At 35.4% G+C, this 21,786-nt stretch overlaps 1 protein-coding gene across 3 annotated transcripts in view; it reads left to right on the top strand.

The window, feature by feature from the left end:
- LOC126832669 (electrogenic sodium bicarbonate cotransporter 1) overlaps window positions 1-21,414 on the top strand; it is a 32,549-nt gene extending 11,135 nt beyond the window's left edge. For 2 of the 3 annotated variants that reach the window (XM_050563531.1, XM_050563532.2), the window contains exons 2-23: window positions 5,114-5,267; window positions 5,682-5,798; window positions 6,823-6,843; window positions 7,584-7,719; window positions 8,223-8,383; window positions 8,794-8,994; window positions 9,704-9,795; window positions 10,109-10,354; window positions 10,729-10,875; window positions 11,410-11,495; window positions 11,681-11,855; window positions 12,095-12,228; window positions 12,847-13,438; window positions 14,113-14,226; window positions 14,460-14,624; window positions 15,214-15,392; window positions 16,066-16,138; window positions 16,461-16,529; window positions 16,969-17,145; window positions 17,816-17,950; window positions 18,665-18,849; window positions 19,555-21,414. In XM_050563531.1, coding sequence (XP_050419488.1) covers window positions 5,183-5,267; window positions 5,682-5,798; window positions 6,823-6,843; window positions 7,584-7,719; window positions 8,223-8,383; window positions 8,794-8,994; window positions 9,704-9,795; window positions 10,109-10,354; window positions 10,729-10,875; window positions 11,410-11,495; window positions 11,681-11,855; window positions 12,095-12,228; window positions 12,847-13,438; window positions 14,113-14,226; window positions 14,460-14,624; window positions 15,214-15,392; window positions 16,066-16,138; window positions 16,461-16,529; window positions 16,969-17,145; window positions 17,816-17,950; window positions 18,665-18,849; window positions 19,555-19,636 — 3,372 coding nt within the window. In that variant the 5' untranslated portion in view covers window positions 5,114-5,182 and the 3' untranslated portion in view covers window positions 19,637-21,414. The remainder of the gene's footprint in view (window positions 1-5,113; window positions 5,268-5,681; window positions 5,799-6,822; window positions 6,844-7,583; window positions 7,720-8,222; window positions 8,384-8,793; window positions 8,995-9,703; window positions 9,796-10,108; window positions 10,355-10,728; window positions 10,876-11,409; window positions 11,496-11,680; window positions 11,856-12,094; window positions 12,229-12,846; window positions 13,439-14,112; window positions 14,227-14,459; window positions 14,625-15,213; window positions 15,393-16,065; window positions 16,139-16,460; window positions 16,530-16,968; window positions 17,146-17,815; window positions 17,951-18,664; window positions 18,850-19,554) is intronic. The other variant, XM_056103441.1, reaches the window with a different exon arrangement.
- The last annotated feature ends 372 nt before the right edge of the window (window positions 21,415-21,786 follow it).

Below are 21,786 nucleotides of genomic sequence, written 5' to 3'. Positions count from 1 at the left end.
AGAAAAGTCCGTCGGCCTAAAATTTGATTTTTGGGGGACCGAAAAAGGCCCCTCGTTCTATTTATGTATAACTTCAGGTTACAACATAATAATAAAAAATTGGGTGTTGCGTGTAATATTTCAACTCGCTAGAGCTGATTTATGACTCTTGATTAATATGCATATCTAAATGTAAACATATATTTACTTTACATATTATTGTGATAAATTCACCCACATCATAATATATCTTATAAATCTATATAATTTGCGTGACAGCTATAACTGAGATACATTGTACATGTATTTGGGCAGACCATTAACACGAATCCTTATCGTGTACACTGTACCTAGTTCCAGACCTCTGCCACCTCAAGGGAACACGTCGATTTGTCTCTGTGTCAAGGTTATTTACGTGCAAGTCGATGTAAACACGGATGTGTTTGGGCTTTTTGTCCCATCTAAACATCTAAGCACACGTTCCTTGTCAGCTCAGCTGGCGCTACCACTGACAGTAGAAGGGTGGGCGATGTAAAATCACACGGGTCTTTCAAGATTTAAACCAGGGCCATTTTGTTTTCGAGAGTCCAGTACCCTTACAACTCACCATCCCTACGGACCTTTTGTCGTCATTGGAAACCATGCTCAATACGAAATCAATGAGGACCTGGACCTTAAACTATTTAGGACTTCACCCGATCGTGCATATGTAAGTTCTGATAAACTTACCTGCCTGTCAGTTATAGCTTGTCGTATGACAAATGATGCAGTTCTTGTCTAGCCGTATTTCCGTTGACTTTCATCTGACTTTCAACATTTTTACATGTTAACATTTCTACTTCTTAACCTAAATTTGAATTTAAAAAAAACACCTATTTGTTTGAGGTTACAATGAATTTTATGATGATTAATGATCTACTGTAGACCCAGCCCAAATACGTTTAAGACCATTACAAAATTGTCTATTGAAAGACATCCACTTTTATTGAAAATTAAGATGCATAACTTAACGAGGTAAAATGACAGCAGGATAATAAAGTATTTCATTATTTAAATCAAACATAACCACAGGGTGTCACAAGACCTATAAATGAAAGTTTGATAATATCCCGAAGTCGATGTTAGCACATACATGTGTGATCTAAATCAGTAGAAACTAATGTAAACTTCAAATCAGAATGGGCGGTTACGTTTGCAACAGGCATTTAGTTAAAGGGGAAATGTGTAAGATTTAGGTAAAGAGCTGGCCATTCTCGCTATAATATTTAAAAATAGATAATGCAAAATGAATATATTGACAATTCCATTCAAATTACTTTATTTTAAGCAAAGTTATCAATGGTTTAGCTTTGACAAGATGTGTGCATGGATCGTAACTAAAATGGTCATTCGAGTCTTGGTCTCACTTCTCCATTTTAAATTAAATTTAATCTACTTAAAATCGGAAGCATCCGGTGGCATTAGTAGTTGGTTATGGTCTTGTCATATTAATAAATGTCTAATTAATAATTTTTATAACATCTTAGGCCCAACGAAAGACCCACAATAGGCAGATTTAGCTCTTACATTATGCCTGTTTAAATGTTATGTGTGGTCCTCCTGCAGGTACTATTACTCTATTATGAGTGTAATAACCGTTGGTCTTGTTTGCTTTTTAGTAAAAGTACTTTTGTTGTGTATATATTTTGACTATGAATCTAGCTGCCGGAACTAGTCGGTTTAATGAGACAAACGTGTTATTAATAATATTGTTCTGAACATTGCTGATACAAATGTATGTCTAATTGAGCCTTAAGTTACCACCTTCTCCTTTAGTCTTAAAAATCCCATCGGCTGTTGTTCTGGGGGAGAAATGTATAGCAAGCCATTGTCGAATAATTCTGATATACATTTCCACAGGGCGAAGCTACAAACGGATGGGCAATCCCAAGAGGGACACTCAACATTTTGAAAGACTAAAATAGCGCTACAGTGTTAAAATCATCATGTGGACATATTTCAACCTTGATAATAAACGGTTTTTGTTTCATCAACAAACATCTTCCATCCATTCATATGGGGTGGGGTGGGGCTGAATTATAGTATAAGACATTTTGTAATGTTGAAAATTTATGATGAATAATTGTATTTCATGACCCATCGGTGTTTGACAAGAAGTCAACAAGAAACATTCGGCGTTCTTTGAAGGTGGTATAAATAATCCAGTGGCACCTATAAGTGTTGGATAAAATCTTTGATGATTTTATTTTTAAAAAAAAATGATTAATTTCAATACTTTTTAGCGTGGATTTAGTGGTGACAAATTAGATACTGGTCGGAAAAGTCGTGATCGTCAACTTTAAATATCGGAATTAGCTCACACAATCAGTTGATAACAAAGTAAAAAAATAAATAAGTATGATAGTGGGTAACTGATAAAATATAAAACTTTAATACACATCAATATGTAGCACAGTATAAACGGGTTTGGAAGATATTTTATTGACTAACAGTTTTAACTGATCTATGGCTGGTTTTGAAACATGAACAAAGCCTGTGGAATACAATTATTGTTTATTACTGGGCGATGTTTCGACGAATAACCATGTATTCTGTGTATTTTAGTTCATTTACGCAATGAAGTCAATGCAAATGAAACAATTTATCACTGCTGATCATTTACTAAGAAATTATGTGTTACTTTTAAGGATTGTTTTATGAAACTAATAACTAGGTCTAGGTTTAACTACTTGGTACACCGCTGACTAATGAAGGGGTCCCTGACTCTATGAAGTTAGAATACCCATAACTATGCTGTTAACAAGATTTTGCATGTCAGGCCTTACATTTTGACAGCCAAACAACAGTCAACCATTGACTTTGCAATACAAAACCACCCCAGCTCGAAATGTCATTTATATTGCCCTAACCATAGGCTTAACTACGTAAATTGACTGTAATCATTATTGTAGGAGGTTTTATTTGGTGAATTGTACCATTTTTACTAGCCTGGTGTGTTGTAGGGTGTGTGTGTGTGTGTGTGTGTGTGTGTTGGGGGGGGGGGTGTAGACCTCTTGCGGTGGCTCCAGTATAATCTGAAAATTACAATAGATGATCAAAATAGTAACGTCGTGATTCAGTGATAGATATGAACAGGTATCTAAGTGAAATACTTATATACAATAAATATATCAACTGTCAATAAAAGTATACAGTTATTATTATTTATATAGTACCACACTCCACACCTTCTTATGTCTTACTTACAAGCCTTTAAGTAGTTTAGAGAGACTAGACATATTACCAAGTACTGTAGGTGACTAAGCACAGTAAATGTCTAGTCTAAGGCTTTGAGACTAACATGTGGTCAATTTATACATACTCCATGCAGTGGGCTATGAACGGAAATGTTGTCAGGATAGCGGCGCTACGGCCTACTCTTATTTCGAAATCCAACTGTCAATAGATCTTTACGTGCACACTAATGTGTACACGGTACTTATACAACTACAGTTCGACATAGATATATCTTATACAGATATCTAAACGAAATGAATAATGCTTAACACATCATTAGTGCTATTTTTGTGTTATATTGAGACTAAAAAATAGTCAAAGTATTTGTTGTTCAGCTGAAAGAATAGGGACGGGTGCATAACCCATAATTTGTAACTAACCTACACCGTTCAATATTATAGAGTTACCATAGTTTTTCGAATGTATCGACGTAATAAATAAATATGAAACCATTGATACAATTGAATTTTATATTTTACCTTAGTTTGATAAAAATGAAAATTTCCATCCCGGGGGGGGGGGGGCGTATATTAAATTAGGGCATTTAATTCCGTTTAAGGATAATCACATTGTTCACTTAAATGATGGGACCCATGAGGGCATTTAATTCCGTTTAAGGATAAACGCATTGTTCGCTTAAATGATGGGACCCACGGTGGCTCCCGTGTTCGATTCCTGCGTTGGCCTAGAATGATCATCGGGATTTTCTGGTGTGCTTCACCCTTATCAGTGGCGCAGGGCTGATGGTCTGGCAAGGGATAGGGTTATCGTCCCGTGAACACATTGCCGTACGCGTAAAGATCACTTGGCAGATGGAATTCGATATAAAAGTGCCACTGTCGGGGCAAAATTTCCTTCATAGCACACTGCATGTATGTCATACAGTCGCAGCAGAAAAGTAGCACGTTAAACTTCATATTATTTATAAGAGCGCCGTCTTACATTTTTTCGCACAGTTTCGATTTGTTTTTTACTTCTAATAATATGTGGGGTTGTTTAATTATATTTTAAGTGTAATTAAACGAATTATATAATACACCAACTTCTTCTATTATTGGGTTAATTAAGAGCTTTGAGTAGTTTTTCCAGGATTAGAAACAACCAATATTATTTTGGTGGTTTTATTGACAACTCAAGTACGCAATTATTAATTTAATCAAGTCGCGTTAAATTTAATTGAGTTCATAATTTAACCAATCAAAAGACAGAGTCTGGCTTATATTTTGACTACAATATTATTACTTAGTATATTAGTACACAAACGGGAGGATTTTAGGCTACGATATCACCCCTGGTGGAAGTGGACGTTAAACTCCAGAAACGAACGAACGAAAAGATTTCAGGCCCAACGAAGGATCCAACGAACTTTTGTTTGCATTATCACCATCGGTGGAAGCGGCCGTAAAAGTTACAAAGAACGAATGGATTATCTGTGCGGAAATACACGACAAACCACAATTTATGTAGTAGCAGGTCCATCATCGTCGTCCAATCGGTGTTTCTAAGACTTATGATTTAGTTTGTACGAATTTTAGTATTTGTCAACCCTTCATATTAAAAACGATAAAAACGAATAGTTTTAGTGGCTTAGTTTTTAAGTTCACAAGTAATTGATGTTTTGTGGAGAAATAGATGCATGTTTAAATTAATATGCGATTCCACTCTTTATCCCATGCAATCGTGCAATTTGCATAGATGACCGAGTCGTGATCTGCGGCCTAGTAGCTTTGTTACTCATTTTGACCATTTTATTGTATTGTTCAGTGTTAGGATTGTACTATCTATTACATCATGACTGATCTGTGTGTAGGCCTACCTAAATTACGTATATCTATGGCCGTCTTCTTATTTCTTTCAGGTGATTGTACTTTACTAAGAGATTCGATCAAAAACTGTAGTCGTTAACGACTCTGCATTGATTCTCAAAATGGATTCTAATTTTACGATGGAACATCCAGTCAGAGATACCGGTCCTAGTCGTGTGATGGACGATATCGACATTGACAGTAGTGGTAAGTTGTGTGTATTGTATGTTTTTTTCATATATTATGTGATCTTTAATTGGCTAATATTGTCTGTCTCAAGTTCAAATACTGTTGCCGTGTGAAAACAAAAATAATGTAGCGAACTTGAGCTTCCTAAGTTGCCTTATGTTAAGCCCAATTCAGTTTATTTAATACAATATTGTATAAACCAAGACTAAATACAGTTGCTGTAAACTTCTTCAACGGTAACTTCATTCAGATCATTCGCAATGCCACGGGTGACAAGTATAGTTCCGAAACTGTCATTTGACATCGAATTCAAATTTATCTATCGCTAAAGAAAAAAGAACGGAAAAGGAAAAGTATCTGCGATCATGATAAAATGAATGCAATACCCTTCTCATTTTCTAATAATATTGGAGACGTTTCCTTATTTTACAGCACTAGACAGACGAAGCAGTAACGCCTTCATTGGATTACGTCTACCAAGACGACCACGACGTCCCAATAAAAACCGCAAGAAGGACAAATATACGATATCGGATGGAGTTACTCCAGGTGAGACATTAACACTTAATATCTTAAAATAAAATAAGTGCCTATGCAAATAATTCGCCATGTAAATGATAATTTTGCATATACCCCTTTTTCATTTATTGATTTATCTACAAATTATACAGGCGTTTTGATTTTTCATTCCGGTATAATTTATTCTAAATACGTTCGATTAAACGTAACACACTAATAACAACTCCCTAAATTTATTAATTGCACAAAACGTGGTAAAATTATCAGTTATCAATACATAAAAAAAAACATTGTATCGGTACCCAATCCTGATATTCACTCAAATATACGCGAAAAGTTTTATTAAATGTACTCGTTGATTTTTATCGTAATATAAACAGCGTATTTAATGTCAGATATTGATATTTATCGAAGTACATGTATAAACACCGTATTTATGATAGATGTGGATAGTTATCGATATGTAGATATCGTGTAGATAGATATTAGTTGTTGGTATCGAAATATAAACACCATATTTATGATAGATGTAGATATTTGTCGAAAAAAAAACAAAACAACATATCGTATTAATGTTCATAGTTATGGAAATATAAACTTCATATTTACGTCAGATAGTTATCGAAATATAAACTCCATATTTATGTCACTTATCGAAATATAAACTTCATATTTATATCAGTTATCGAAATATAAACTTTATATTTATGTCAGATATTGATATATATCTTAGTGGTGACTTTTTATAATTCGTAAAAGCTTGAATTCACTGTCTTAATACATTTTGCGTCCTTGGATCGCATGCATTAATAAGCAATGGCAAGTTAGCTAAAACAGCATGAAATGACAAGAAAGAACCTTGTCCTCCTTAACGCACATTCAAAAGGTCATGTGATGCTTTGCTTCTGGGATAAACTGCACAAATGCCCCGAAGAAACCAACGGTCAATAGCGCCGATGATATTTTCCTTATTATATTCATATGTGACACAATGACATATTAAGAGGTATCCATACAACCATGAAGATATTTTCTTACTTTTACAAATTTTCAGCATCCACAGAGCCGATGTTTAGTAAGTAATTTTGGTGAAAGGTTTTGTAATGTAGTATAAATCTGGGTACATTGTATTTGTAGTAAACGTATAATTTTAAATGGACAACGATAGTGAGGACACATGCTTTGATGTGAACGACGTCATCTTTGTACATGTGTTCAAGCTACCATTAGTAGCCCTAGAAAGATTTTATATGTTTTAGTTAGCTAACTGATTTAAACAAGTGACTTTGGGTCTTGCCATCACTGTCAAAACAATACTTAGTCTCTACGAAGTCTATCTTCACATGTAAATGCGAGTCAAGATTTAGCAAGGTCACTCTTACTGTTGTTGTGTTAAATTGTCGTTATAGAGTATCTGTTTGTTATGTACTAGTATTTGTTTATGTGGTATTTGTTAAGGTGAAAAGGTGTTGGTAGATTGATGGTGAACGTGGTGATATTTCAGAATATTTATGTACTTACATTATGTATTATTTCTCTGATATCCCTGACTGTGATAAAACAGTCACAAATTTCATATAATTAATAGATATAAAGTTTCCAACGATGTTCTTTGAAAAGTTCCTAAATATTTAGACGTTACATTTAGAAAACAGCTACTGTTTTGGTTTATCTCTGCTATCTTTAAACAATATATATCTGTTGCGGTGTATTTACGTATCTAAATGACTTATAGTTATTATGGTATGCAACAGGCGTAATGGATCTGAATATATATTTCCAAAGCTAATTTCTGACATGTTCCTTATTTTCCAGCATCGTTAACTCCCAGTGAACAGATTCAGCATCTACTCGGTGACAATGATGACGATACTCATTATCCAGATATATTCTGTCAGATGGATGTACTGTATAAACTAGCTGATGCTATGCAATGGAAGGAAACAGCCAGGTAACCTTTTTCAAATGTTTTACAACATACATTCCATTGCCCTGAGGTGTTTTTGGCATTCTAAACTATATTTTGGGATGCTGGGACTCCTCCGAGAGTTTTAGATCCAGTTACCATATCACTAGCCACAGAAATACCGAGGCATTGTTACCATTTAAGTTGGCTAGAGGTTTCATTGCACAATGGTTAAGGAATCAAAAATGAAATGGGGTTTAACGTCCTACTAGTCTGCCTTATCTGGCCGGGCTAATGAAGACGGGCATTCGCCATATAGTCTCATCGGGGACATTTTGCCTCTACAGCCGCGGTGCTATGAACTACTTTTTTCTATCGAATTCCAACTGTCAATGGATCTTGTACGTACACGCCAATGTGTGCACTGAACCTCGGTTTTTAGTACCATCCGGGTGTATATGTTGCCACTGACAAGGTCCTCAGTCCTGACAATGGGAAACCAGTCCACATAGTTTGTTATATAATATGTATACACTTTTATTTTTTAGATGGGTTAAATATGAAGAAGATGTTGAAGAAGGGGGATCAAGATGGTCCAAACCTCATGTAGCCTCTCTATCTCTACATTCACTGTTTGAATTAAGAAGTAGTTTATTATCTGGAGCTGTCATGTTATCTGTTGATGCATACCATATCACTCAAGTCGCAGGTAAAAATTATACATTATAGAAAAAAGGAATTTAAAAACAGTTTATGTACGTAATATGGGAACACGATGGGAACATAATAGGAAAGAAATATATGAGATTCGAAAGTTTGGATCCCAGCAGGGATGAAAAAATATATTGATTGACAACAATTTGGTGCGTACTCAGGAAATATTACATTCTAAACAATATAGTGGCTCGGATGGTGAAATGTCGTCCCGAGTATGTGGTTGATAGAATTTGTGGATAAAGAAAGGTTCAGTATTAGTTATTATTTCAGATTCTGACTTAAAACTGATCGTAATGCAACTTTTTTCTTACATAAGCATTACTGTAATTAGTTTTGGTAAATTAATTAATGTACATCAGCAATTGCACTAATTTCATGTTTTACAACTTTATTTTTGTTTAGACCTGTTGATGGATAATCTCATCAATGCCAAATTATTAGAGGAAGGCATGCGAGACCAAGTTAAAGCAGCATTCTTAGCACCCCATAGCTTTCAACATTCTAAGCGCGGAGGACGGCGTTCCTCTGTTGATCCTGAGAGTATGAATTTGGGAAGACGTCTATCCAGGGCTCTGATTGGTCAAATGAATGTTAAAGGGCGAGGTAAAAAAAAGGCAATATTTTTTCAAATGACAAATGTCTGTGTTGTAAATACATTGCGAATAATTTTATACTGGGGAAAATTACTTTTTAAGTAGGTCTTTCTGAAGAATTATTAAAAAGACGCTAAATTAATGTTAAATTGGGTTCGGTGGATTGCTGATTCAGAAACAAATCTATTAAAATATGATTTATTAGAAATTATGTGTTGCGGGGTGTAAATCTGTTTTTTTAAAAATGTTACGCCTCCATATGAAAGCAGTTTTCATATACTGTATATATACATGTATACTAATGTCCAAAAGAAAGTATACACACTAAAGATATGACTAAGTTTTGTTTAAATCAACAAAATGTGATAAAACTACACTGAACATCTCTCGTGCGTCCAAACTCAATATTTCTTAGTAAAAAAAATAGCAAAACAAATGGACATTGTACCAAAATACCGCATACAATGGAAATACGACTTTGTTTGAAGCAGGACGAAATGCACAGTGTATACTTTCTTTTGGACATTAGTAGTTAATGTCGGGTGCCTCTGCAGGCAAAATGTATACTGAAATCAGTTAACAAGATGCCCACCGCTTAATATAAAGGGTTTATCTCCATTAATTGTTGTTTCGTTTTTTGGGGTTTTTTTTTGGCTAGCTATAAATATTTATTAAATGAATGCAACCCGATTCAATTGACGTGATTATTAACTTTGTAGAGTCCAGTAAAAGTATATCAAAAGGAAACCCAGCAAGCAGCCCAAATATGCTTGAAAATGGAGATCTTCCGGAATCACCATCATCTACCAAGGTAATCTTCGATATTATTTATTAATAACCGCAATATTCCCCATCGGCGGGCACTTTTCGCATCTTAAAATTGTACCCATTACAAATTATTGTCAAGACCTTTACCAATTTCAGACAAACATGCAGTTTGCTTTATTCGCTATTGTTATGTGTGCAGTAAGGGGTGCGATTTTGGCCCAAACTGAATGAAGTGTGGCTTTCTAGTGGTGAACTCCGAGTACTAAGGCACTGTTGTTAGTAAGAATTGATGGGATTTGCTTGCTCCCCCGGATTGATAATATTACATATTATTACATAATTATATAATTTTTCAGTTAAATCAACAGTTTATGAGAAAAATCCCTGACGGATCTGAAGCAGCTAATATCTGGATTGGTGAACTGGATGGTCTGAAGTATCAAGTGACAGCCTTAATACGACTATCAGAGTCTCGAACAATAGGTGATCTAACCGAAGTGCCTTTACCCACACGTTATATTTTCTTCTTGCTCGGGCCACCTGGAAGTCAAACTAAAAATTATGAAATCGGTAGATCTATGTCAACCATCATGGTAGATGAGGTAAGTGTTATTTTCTGAAAATGAAAAGCTAAAATTGTTGTTTTAAAAAAGTATCGTGCTTAACGAAGATAGGGTAGGAGTGGGAGGAAACTAGAGATTTTACGCCCCCACACCCCAAAAAAAAACCCAACAAAAAGCAAAAAACTCAAAAACTTTGTATTTTATTGTGTGTTCCTCTTGATGTGTCAGTGGTGTAAGATGGAATACCCGTGCATGTAAAAGATAAGTTGGAGTTCGAAATAAGAGTCTAGCGCGGTCGCACTTTAACTTTCAGCGGAAAGTATTTAAATATTTGACCGACGTCCCCCAACCCCACCCCTCCATAACCCATTCTTAAATTTCACATTCACTGTTTGTATGGTCCTGGTTTATAGGTATTTAGAGAAGTAGTATACAAGGCCAAGACTCGACATGATGTATTGGCTGGTGTGGATGAATTTTTAGATCAGGTAACAGCTCTTCCACCCGGAGAATGGGATCCTAAAATCAGAATTGAACCTCCTCAAAGTGTTCCATCACAGGTGAGTAATTGAAAAGTTTAACTTCACAATATGTATGCCTCTGGTTTGAATTGGTACCATTTATCACAGTTGGAATGTTAATTATATCGAGAGTACATTTAATCAAGGCTACTGAAATTATTGGTCGTGTACTTTTTTACCGAAAGCTACAAATTTTGCGAAAGTACATGTATATACTAACATGGAAAATGCGAATATGCCATTTTTTTTACACGGCTGGGCTCTTGTTAATTTTCGAGTAGTTGTCGTCAACAGTAAATCAAACGGATTAATATAAGCTTTAAGAATTGTTTTCGAATCCATATAATTTATTATGTATTGTGTGTAATTGTGTGATCAATACTGTTTAAATACAATAAGCCAAATGCTACTTCCTTTGTAGTACGTCACTTCCTTTGTAGTACGTTACTTCCTTTGTAGTACGTCTTTTTGGTTCTGGAGTTAATGCCATGTTATAATGCGATCACTGTTTTTTAGAATCATACGGGCGGCATGGCTTATGCGATTTATTTATGGTTTATACATTTGTTTTAGGGAACACGGAAGATTAAACCAGCTGATATTATTGAAGTTGAAGAAGAAGAATCTCACTGTGACCCTACCCTCGTAAGAAGTGGAAGGTGCGTTACAATTCTAACCCAGTCAGATCTGGAAAGCGTCGACTACAACTTTTGTAGCGACCCATAGTCTACATTCAAATATTAGCCTACTTTAACTCGGACAGTACACTTAATTTTCCTGATTTCAATGATAACAATACAATATTATTGCTTCCGATCTTGAATTTTAAGTTTTCACATTTTAGAATATTTGGTGGACTAATCGCTGATGTAAAAAGAAAGTTGCCGTGGTATGGAAGTGATTTTAAAGATTGTCTTCACATCCAGTGTGTAGCGTCTGTTATATATTTATATTTGGCTACTCTCACACCTAATGTTACATTTGGTGGTTTACTTGGTCAAGCAACTGACCAATACATGGTAAGTGACCAGTGGACCATAATCCATCCGAAAATTCAATTAAATATCTGCATATCCATTTTCATTTCCAGCTTTTGTTTCATTTGACGTTGATTTAACCAATATTTGAAAATCCAAGCGATGTAACATAATGGAAAAAATAATTTCAAACAGTTTTTCTAGTGTGGTGAAGTATATTTCGTGTTTTCAATAACTTAATACCGTGTTTCCTATAACGTTTCGACTTTTTCTTGTAATAGGGAACAATGGAATGTATCTTAACAGCAGCTATCGTTGGTGTTTTATTTGCATTGTTTGCTGGCCAACCACTGAATATATTGGGTAGTACAGGTCCTATGTTGGTGTTAGAGATGATTTTGTATAATTTTTGCAAGTAAGTATTGCCGTTGGGTATTTATACAATAAATATACAAAACGGGTCCATTGGTGAACGGATGGGCTTGGTAATCTATAGAATGGATCACCCGTCTCAGACTGATCTGGCTTCTTGGTTAAGTCGCTTAAACATCGGCTATATCAAAACAGAAAATTAAATAAACAATGGAATGATTCTTTAGTGCAATACTTAGTTTTTATCTTTCTTTGTTTTCCTCTTTGGTATATTTGGGGAATGGTATCCCAAATTTGTAATGGCCCAGGCCTGTTATACACCAAGATTGTTTAGCCTTTCACCTGAACAAAACTTGATTACACATTTAATATCATACTGTAATTGCATACTGAAAACGTTTCATATCTACATAACATTATCTTTAAAAAGCATGTTGGGCTTCTCTAATGCAATTTCAAAACTATAACACAATTTAGTAGTGCAAATTGCTGTGTAAAACACGGTAAGACTTCACCTAGACATGGATGTGATTCCATAGATATCAATTAATCTATAGTTGAGATATGCTTACTCTTTTTAATCATCTGATACCACGTACTTTTCTATTATGTTTCACATTAATTATTTCTGTTAATTAACGAATCATTTTTTATATTTCAGTGACCATCATCTGGATTTCTTACCTTTTCGATGTTGGATCGGAATTTGGACGGCTATCATTTTGCTAATCATTGTAGCCTTTGACTTAAGTGCTTTGGTTCGATATATAACTCGCTTTACCGAAGAAAGTTTTGCTTGTTTGATTGCTGTCATCTTTATCGCTGAAGCTTTCAAGAAGTTAGTGGGTATTCTGACAATTTGTCCAGTCAACACAGATCCCGATCAGATCCTTAACTACCAGTGCGAATGTCTGGCACCAAACGTTACAAACTTCAACGAAACAGATTCCCATGACTTAGTTATGCCAGTGTTGAACTCCACCATGTCGTCAATGACCCAGTTTGTTAGTTATACCATAGAAGGCTTCAACAACACCTTAAATTCGACGCTTCACAATGACAGTTCAGTCAACTGGACATCACTAACCAAAGAAGAATGTACAAAGCAGAATGGTACACTGGTTGGGCCTGGTTGCGACACACCTGTCTATATAGCCGATGCCTTCTTCCTCTCCGTCTTGCTCTTCCTTGGAACCTTTGTTATAGCCAGTGCTTTGACAAATGCTAAAAACAGTTCCTTCTTCCCTTCATATGTGAGTAGTTTAAATAAAGCTGATATAATAGATTGCCTAATGCCACAATTTTAAATAACATTGATATAACACACTGACATGACAAATACTAGGACTGCCCGGGCGTCACAAACTTTATTTAGTCACCTTCTGCGCACTGCACCCGTGGTTATTTATTTTAAAAATAAACCAATAATTCTAGGTTGCGTTGTGGTTAATGATAGGTTCCCACAATCACGATTGTTTTAATCGTGGAGTAATCGTCGTGATCCTATCAGGTCTTATCATATACATTGTATTGAGGTCAGTGTTGATCGTATCGAAACGTATCTGAACGTATCTGCACGTACAAGGTCGCTGACACAATGGGGTCAATCCTATCGTAACGCATCGCCCGACAGTTGGAACCTAGCATTATTGATGGTAACAGAGTTGTCTTTTGAAAATATGTTTGTCTGAATCCATGATTCTTGGCATGCTTGTTGATGATGCATCCACTTTTAATTTGACGTCACAATTCAAACTGGCCGTGATGATGTTATGCTTGGTTACTAGTCTATATTACCCTGGTACTTGTTTCCGGTTGACTGAATTAGATTGTAATGATATTTTAAAGTAAGATAGAAGATATAATACTTTAGAGAATGCTAACTTCCTTCCACTAACTCGTCTAAATAACTTGGGTCTTATTACAGGTCAGACAAACAATGTCGGATTTTGCTGTTCTTATTGCCATTCTGTGCATGGTGGGCTTAGACGCTGCTGTTGGAATACCTACACCAAAACTGGAAGTGCCCCTTGAATTCAAGGTAAGTAGCACTGATCTCGATAATAGCCATTATCCAGTCGTTACGAGTCCCAAAATTCAATTTACCTTAAAATTTAGAATAATTGAAAAAAGTATTTCACAGGTACGTGAAAGCGTTTGTATATCAACTTCACCCTGTGCTTCAATGATCACCAGACATGTGTCCTGTTAGTTTCAAAATTACCAGAATACGAGAACAAAAAATCAATTAATTGTTCTCTTTATCCTTTACAGCCAACACGTCCAGGTAGACCTTGGTTTATTAACCCTATGAGCGACAAGAATCCCTGGTATTTAATCCTTGCTGCTATTGTACCTGCTCTTTTAGCTACCATCTTGATCTTCATGGATCAACAGATTACAGCCGTCATTGTCAACAGAAAGGAAAATAAACTTAAGGTATGTGGAAATGATGTTGTTAGTTTGCGATTATTTAGAGATTGTACAAATGGTTATTTCCCTTTGCAGTGACAGAATTGGGTCATCAGTGTTAAGCAACTATCTGTTTATAGTGGTTGATATCGTTCTTGCCATTTAATAAACATCAGCTACCGGATGTTTTACAATTTGAAAATGATTCGCTTTCTTATTGCCAATTCGTCCTTAAGATTTTGATCCTGATAACTGCTGGTTATGATCGACATTCAGCCACCACAACTACGCTTGTAGTTATCCTGATTCTAATCCGTTAGTATTTAGCAACCGAATAGATCAAGAAACCATAGCATAAACTTATAATAGAAAACAGCTACCAATGAATTTAGGCGACGTTTCGAAGAGTATTATCTTAACGTATGCGTTACAGTTCATTAAGCTATCGAGTTATCAAATGCCACTAAACGATTACTATCGTCATCGGTATGAAGATCCCCTTTAATAATTGTGACACCTAAATGTATTTAGTGGCCGTTTTTCATAAGTATGTGTTATAGTTTATTATCCTGGCGTTAATTATGACTCAAATTGGTTTAATTCTATGTACTTACAGAAAGGAAGTGGATATCATTTAGACATGTTTGTTGTGGCTATTTGTATTGTTATCTGTTCACTTCTGGGATTACCGTGGTACGTGGCCGCTACTGTATCAGCTTTAGCTCATGTGATGAGTTTAAAGAAAGAATCAGAATGTACGGCTCCTGGTGAACGACCGACTTTCCTTGGTGTCAGGTAAATATACCCCCCGCCCCTGTGAAAAATCATTCCTTTGAAATGCTCTTCTTTTGAAAAAGCCCTTGTTGTTTTTGAATGAATATATCCTTACTGTATGGCAAAAGAAAAATATTATAAAATCTGAAGGAACATAATCTTAAATTTGTAGTACGCCTTTTTTATGGGAAGTATGTCTCTGTTCTTTAGTACCTTAATATAGACGAAAATTTGTCTAAAAGCACATAATATTATTAATTAGTATGAATGTATATTTGTTTTATTATGATTTTAAATCATTTATGTTTGGTGAAATACATGAACAGTCGTTTACGCCTGCTTAGTCTTTAATTTCAAATATTATGGAGGTAGAGATCGCAAGTCATAGAAACCATTTCCCTATGATATATAAACAGGCAGATAAATACCAGGGCGTTTTCTGGTATAGACTATTAATCTGGCATTAGCATGTCCAATACACTTGGCGCGCTTTTGCTTCATAAATCTACTCTATATCTGGAAATTGCTGGGTCATTGGTACGCCATTTCGTTTCCCAACCTATTCATCTACGCTTTCTTTTTACATCTGCTATGGTGGTATGTATCTCCTTTCGGATTTGTAATCACATCCAAGAAAGTTTGTTCCATTGTCTGTTGTTTTTATATATTATAATACTCGTTACTTTTTCCACAGAGAACAAAGAGTAACAGCTTTACTGGTTGGTATACTCAGCGGTCTTTCAGTTCTGTTTACCGGTGTCCTTAAGGTAAGTCTTAAAATTGTTCAGTTTATGCAAGTCTTAAAATTGTTCAGTGTATGCCCTCTTTTTGTATGATTGCAAAGTACAAATCTCATAAATTGGTCCCAAATAAATTGTACATGAATAGTACGTACAGCAGAACCACCCAGCGCATTAACAAACAAAAACCCAGAAGAGAAAAAGTAATTAGTAATTCAAATTAAGTGAATCGATCCGCGATTTAATGTAATTTAATGTAACGGACATGTTCAGTTTCTTAGGCCTAAATCGTCCTATATATACGACCACTTCTTGAACCGAACCACATTTTTGTGCCCTTGTTTTTCAGTTTATTCCTATGGCTGTATTATACGGTGTGTTTTTATATATGGGTGTAGCTGCTCTGAAAGGCATGCAGGTAAAATATTATATATTTTTGACACCCGTTTTAATACATGTTTATATTTCTTTTTTAATGCAGTTAACTTTTCAATATCCAGTTATATTTAGATTGGATGTAATAATTAGACTTATTCTTACTCATAAACAATTCACATAGCTAAAGAATTTCGTTTTACTTTTGTATGTCATAAAGTGCAATAAAACTGCCCACTTTCCTTCACCGAAGACGAGCATATGCCATACAGTTCGCTATGGGAGAAAATTAGTCAGGACAGCTGTGCTACGGCCTACTCTTATTTCGAATTCCAACTTTTGGAAGTTATTTTACGTGCACACCTCGTGTTACTGTCAAGCACTTCCTGTATATTGATGTGCCATAGATAACAAATGTTTAGCCCCAACCCCAACCCATCTGTTGTTGTAATATTATATTCAAGGGTTCTTTTGTATTTCAGTTTATTGATCGATTATTGTTGGTATTAATGCCAGCTAAATACCAACCTGACCACGCCTATGTTCGTCATGTACCTATACGAAAAATTCATCTATTTACCTTCATTCAAGTCGTCTGTTTAGCTGTATTATGGGTCATCAAATCATTCAAATCAGTATCTATAATTTTCCCCATTCTGGTACGTATTTTGGCATTGTAATCATTAAACTCATGTGTCGTTTTATTTTGTATAGTTTAAAGGGGGGTTGGATGGCTGAATGGTTAGCACGTTCGCGCTTTATCATAAAGTCTGTCATTGAGTCAACATTAAGCTGCCTTCTATTTGATTAGCCAAATCCATGATTTGCATGCGGGAGTTTGGGAAATAGTTTTGAGCGATCTGGATAGAACGAACTGATCCGCAGTGGATCTCACTTTATCGATACTATCGCTGGAATGCGCGAGGGGAGAGAAGGTTCTGCAATGAAACCAATGTTTGATAAGAAGTTGTCTAAAATATCTTTCCAACTAATGGGCATTATGCCTGCTTGCAATGTACACGCATGCCATTAAGATATGACACGCTACAAGCGCAGATCGGTGTGTGTGTGTGTGTGTGACAGTGTCAGAAGCCATCAAAAGGTATAAAACGCGAAACAAATTTAGGATTTTCTAATATAAAGTAAAATCTACAACGACGTTTGAATGAAAGTCGTGTTCTACATTGACAATCCTTATTTTAAAGTAATGATGACTTGGTTACGCATATTCCAGTTTGTATTTGGGTTTCTGTTAGGTACTAAGCATTATATCTATTGAATGCACATTTCAAGGTTCGAAAATTATGTAGGTGTCTCTTTATTTTACAGGTATTGGGCACGTGCTTTGTGCGTAAAGCATTGGACTATGTCTTCCCTAGTCAAGAGTTAAAATGGTTAGATGATTTGATGCCCGATGCCGCTAAGAAAGCGAAAGAGGACGCTTTACACGAGAACGAGGAAGAGGTAATTATTGAATGAGGTTTTGTGTTCAGTACCTTCATTATTATTCCGAGCTCGAGACAGAGTGTGCTTACATTTTCCGTATAGAATATTTAGCACAACATTTCTTTTCATCACATGCAGGACGGAGGGCATGACAAGGGCAGCTGTCTAGTCCTTCGGATGAGACGAAAAACCGAGGTCCCGTGTATATATTGGAATGCACGTAAAAGATCCCTTGGTAGTTGGAATTCGATAGAAGAGTAGGCGATAGTGCCGCTGCCCGGGCAAAATTTCCCTCATAGCACACTGTATGGCGTATGCCCGTCTTCATTAGCCCAGTATAGGAGCAGAACAGTAGGACGTTAAACCCCATTTCATTTCATTCCCTTTCATTTCATTTCTATTCATCACCAATTTGCAGGGCCGTAACTAGCTCAGAGCAACGAGGGGCGGGATGTGTTCTCAGGCGTGCTGTAAAATTGACGGACAATGTATATCTATTGTTTTTATGGTCGACATTTTTCTCACGGGGGCTGCACCCCCCCACCCCTAGTTATGGGCCTGCCAATTTGTCCACTGAGATAACATGGCGAATTTGCAAATTTCCGTCTGCAAGAGAAAGCCACGTCGGAAACTTTCTCGGTCAACACCGTGGGTAAACCCGAGACGATGTTTGCCTAGAAAATGTTACCATTCGCCATTTGATTGATGACGAATTTAAATCTCTTCTTTCAGGCAGAGAGCTTGATGGACGGATATGACAAGATGGCTGCCATAAAATTACAACAAGAGAAATTAGGAGAAAAGTTTGCTCCTCATATGATACGTAGGGCTTCAGTCGACACAGAAAGAGTGAATATTAGTGAAGAAATGTCAAAAACATCAATCTGGTTAAAACTGAAACAAGATAGCGAAGACAGGTATTAACATTACACATATCTTCCAGTTCCCACCTTTTTGCTGAAGTCCATATTATAGGGTCATTTGGCCATAAATTGCAACGGGTATGTGTACACGGTAGAGTCTGCGTACTACTAGAAACTGATTACACCTTAGGTTACTTTTCTACCATTATTATAGCTTCCACATGCACGAGTTATGGACGAATAACTGTTTTAAATTGAATCCGGTCATTAGAGCTGCTATTCTTAAAGTTGTTTTGACTGATTTTAATTCTTAACAATGTATCAAAATTTAGTTGAGACATGCTTAAATGTGAGGGGACTGTCTTATGCTTATGAAACTTGATTGATTAATTGCACTGAAGCCACACCACGACAGATGCTTCATGTGCACTATTTTAAGGTAAAAGCTAATTACACCCGAGCTTTAAAAATCTTTAAGAAGAAAGAAGCCTGTACGAACTAGACCGATCCGCATATTTGGCGTAATATATAGAGAGCGGTTGCTGCAGCCTGAGGGGTCATTAAACACCATTTCATTTCGACTTGCCTGATGTTGATTGTGTATTATAGCATATGTGGTCTTTATTTACGGAAACAATATTTATATTTATTGTTTTGTTTTAGAAATATATATACGGACGATAATAATAAAGAAAATAGAAGAAGCATAATACATGCATTAAGTAAATGATTTGAAATGGTATATATTTCTTCTTTCAGTGGTAAACGAAGACGAAGCGAAAATAATAATAAAGAAAATGGCGCTTCGCCACTAAAGCCTGCGTTTTATGTCGGCGATTAAATATATTTTAAATGTGTAAATATTAAAATCAAATCTACCACCATGTCAATATTAAACGTATTCAATTATGTTTTTTTTAAATATTATAAGCCTTCTGCGTTACAAGGTGGGTGGAGTGGACTACAGACTTTCTCAAATTTTTTAAGAAAGTTTAGTTATTTTCATTGAGTTTGTGTTATATATTCATTGATAAAATGAATCTCACGCTGATTTAAGAACAGCTTCCCTTCCCAGCAATCCCCTACTATTAGTCATACATATCGTGATGCTACGTTTTATGTATTCGAGTGGGCAATATGTAACGACCTAAAGCAATAAATGAGCTGCTGGAGAATATATATGCAGGTCTTATTTTATCTTAAGGAAAGAAATAATCAAAAAAAGTATGTCAGTTATTTCATTTGTATATAGTAAATATTATTATTATTATTATTATTTCATAATATTTTTGAGTCACATTCCTGTTGTCATAACAATTGTTTTAATCTATGATGTATATTGGTGCTTTTCAAATTCATGTGTATTGGTTTGATGGAGAACTAAAATGCGAAAGGCTATTTTGCATAGTTTTGCTTTTTAAACGTATTCGTAGACATTGGTCGTGATGCACTATATGGACAATATTCAATAAAAATTGTATCCATTATGTATCTCATAATATTTGCAGTTCATTAAAAGGTAGAAGTAAAATTATTCTATGCATTATAGAAAATTTGACATAACAACGCACTGATTAATATTTCTGCATGTGAGCATTGCGTCGAACTAATTATACCGTGCGTCACGGTATATTTGGCAAAACAGTGTTTGTAATTGTGTTTAGAAGACATGACTTTGAATCTGTTCAACACACGACAATGTGTTGTGCATCACGCGGGATATTAGTTTGCATCCTAACCATTCCATTATTATTTTATTGTACAAAATACTAGCATCTATGTATGTAATATTTATGTGAAATAAACATTGTACTTATATGCACATTATAAACGAAACAATAAAAAATAACATATCTGTAGAATAACTGTAATATATAAGGGTGATTTCAACATAATCAAAATCGTTTCATCTAGTCAAACATATTTAGGATCATTATGGATAACGTGCGTAGAAAAAAGTAGAATCAGGTTGTGTGTGAATGGATACGTTTGGTTCAAAACGTTTTCCAGAATGGAGAGCCAGAATACAAGTAATATTTAGAGTGCACGGCCATGCGCTAATCAAAAGGAAAGTTTACCCAAAAGAAAAACACACACAAAAACAAAACCAACAACAATGGCATGCTGCACGCCATGTGGTCAATGGTGAGATTAAAAGATTGAGCCGTTCTAATTAAAATGTTTTATTTGGAAAGTTGTATCCGTGTACAATGTACATAAGTTCTTATTTGTTTAAACAATTTGAAGAAATGAAACTGCCAATATTTCGACCCGTAACCCTGATAAAAATTCTCCAAAATTAAAAAGGATTGGTAATCGACAAAGCTATGGGTCGATGGCGTTCCTTTGTTCAAGTTAAGACAAATATACAAATTTAAATTATAAGTTTTCACAAAACAGTTTGTTCTGCCATGTTAATAATTTGTAAATTAGAGTTGTTTCCCTTAATAACCCATGGGCTGGCGTAAAATCACACATGTTATTAATTCAATGAATTCTGATCATTCATAATTGTATTTATTAAGTTGAAATGAAAAAAAAACCTGAAATGTGCTTGTACCACATTATGCAACTGTATATTTGAATTGGGCTCGGTGTCATCATTATATTATGTTTTATTCAGAATAAATGATACTATACAAATTTTTAATAATTGTATTTTGTTGTATTAAATCTAAATAGAAGACCCCCCCCCCCCCTCCCTCCTACACACACACACACATATACACACAAAAAAACCAACATAATTTTGGTTTTGAGAACTTGCTTCTATCCAAGCACACGTACACGTGTTCTGTTCGCTATATATTTCATAATTTCAGAAGACGCCCACACTCCGTGAAATAATCGTTCAATGTTCCCAAAATGTGAAGTGAGCACCAGGAGTGTACAATCCTTCATTTGGACCTTAAAATCAGGGAGTATTCTAGATTAAGTCTGCTATAGTAAAAAGAAGAACGTCTCTTTCATCCACAGATAAATTTACCAGAA

The sequence above is a fragment of the Patella vulgata genome, chromosome 9, assembly GCF_932274485.2.
Source record: "Patella vulgata chromosome 9, xgPatVulg1.2, whole genome shotgun sequence".
In the NCBI taxonomy this organism is placed as follows: domain Eukaryota; kingdom Metazoa; phylum Mollusca; class Gastropoda; family Patellidae; genus Patella; species Patella vulgata.
Note: the sequence above shows the minus strand (reverse complement) of the source record. Positions and strands in the feature narration are given on the sequence as shown.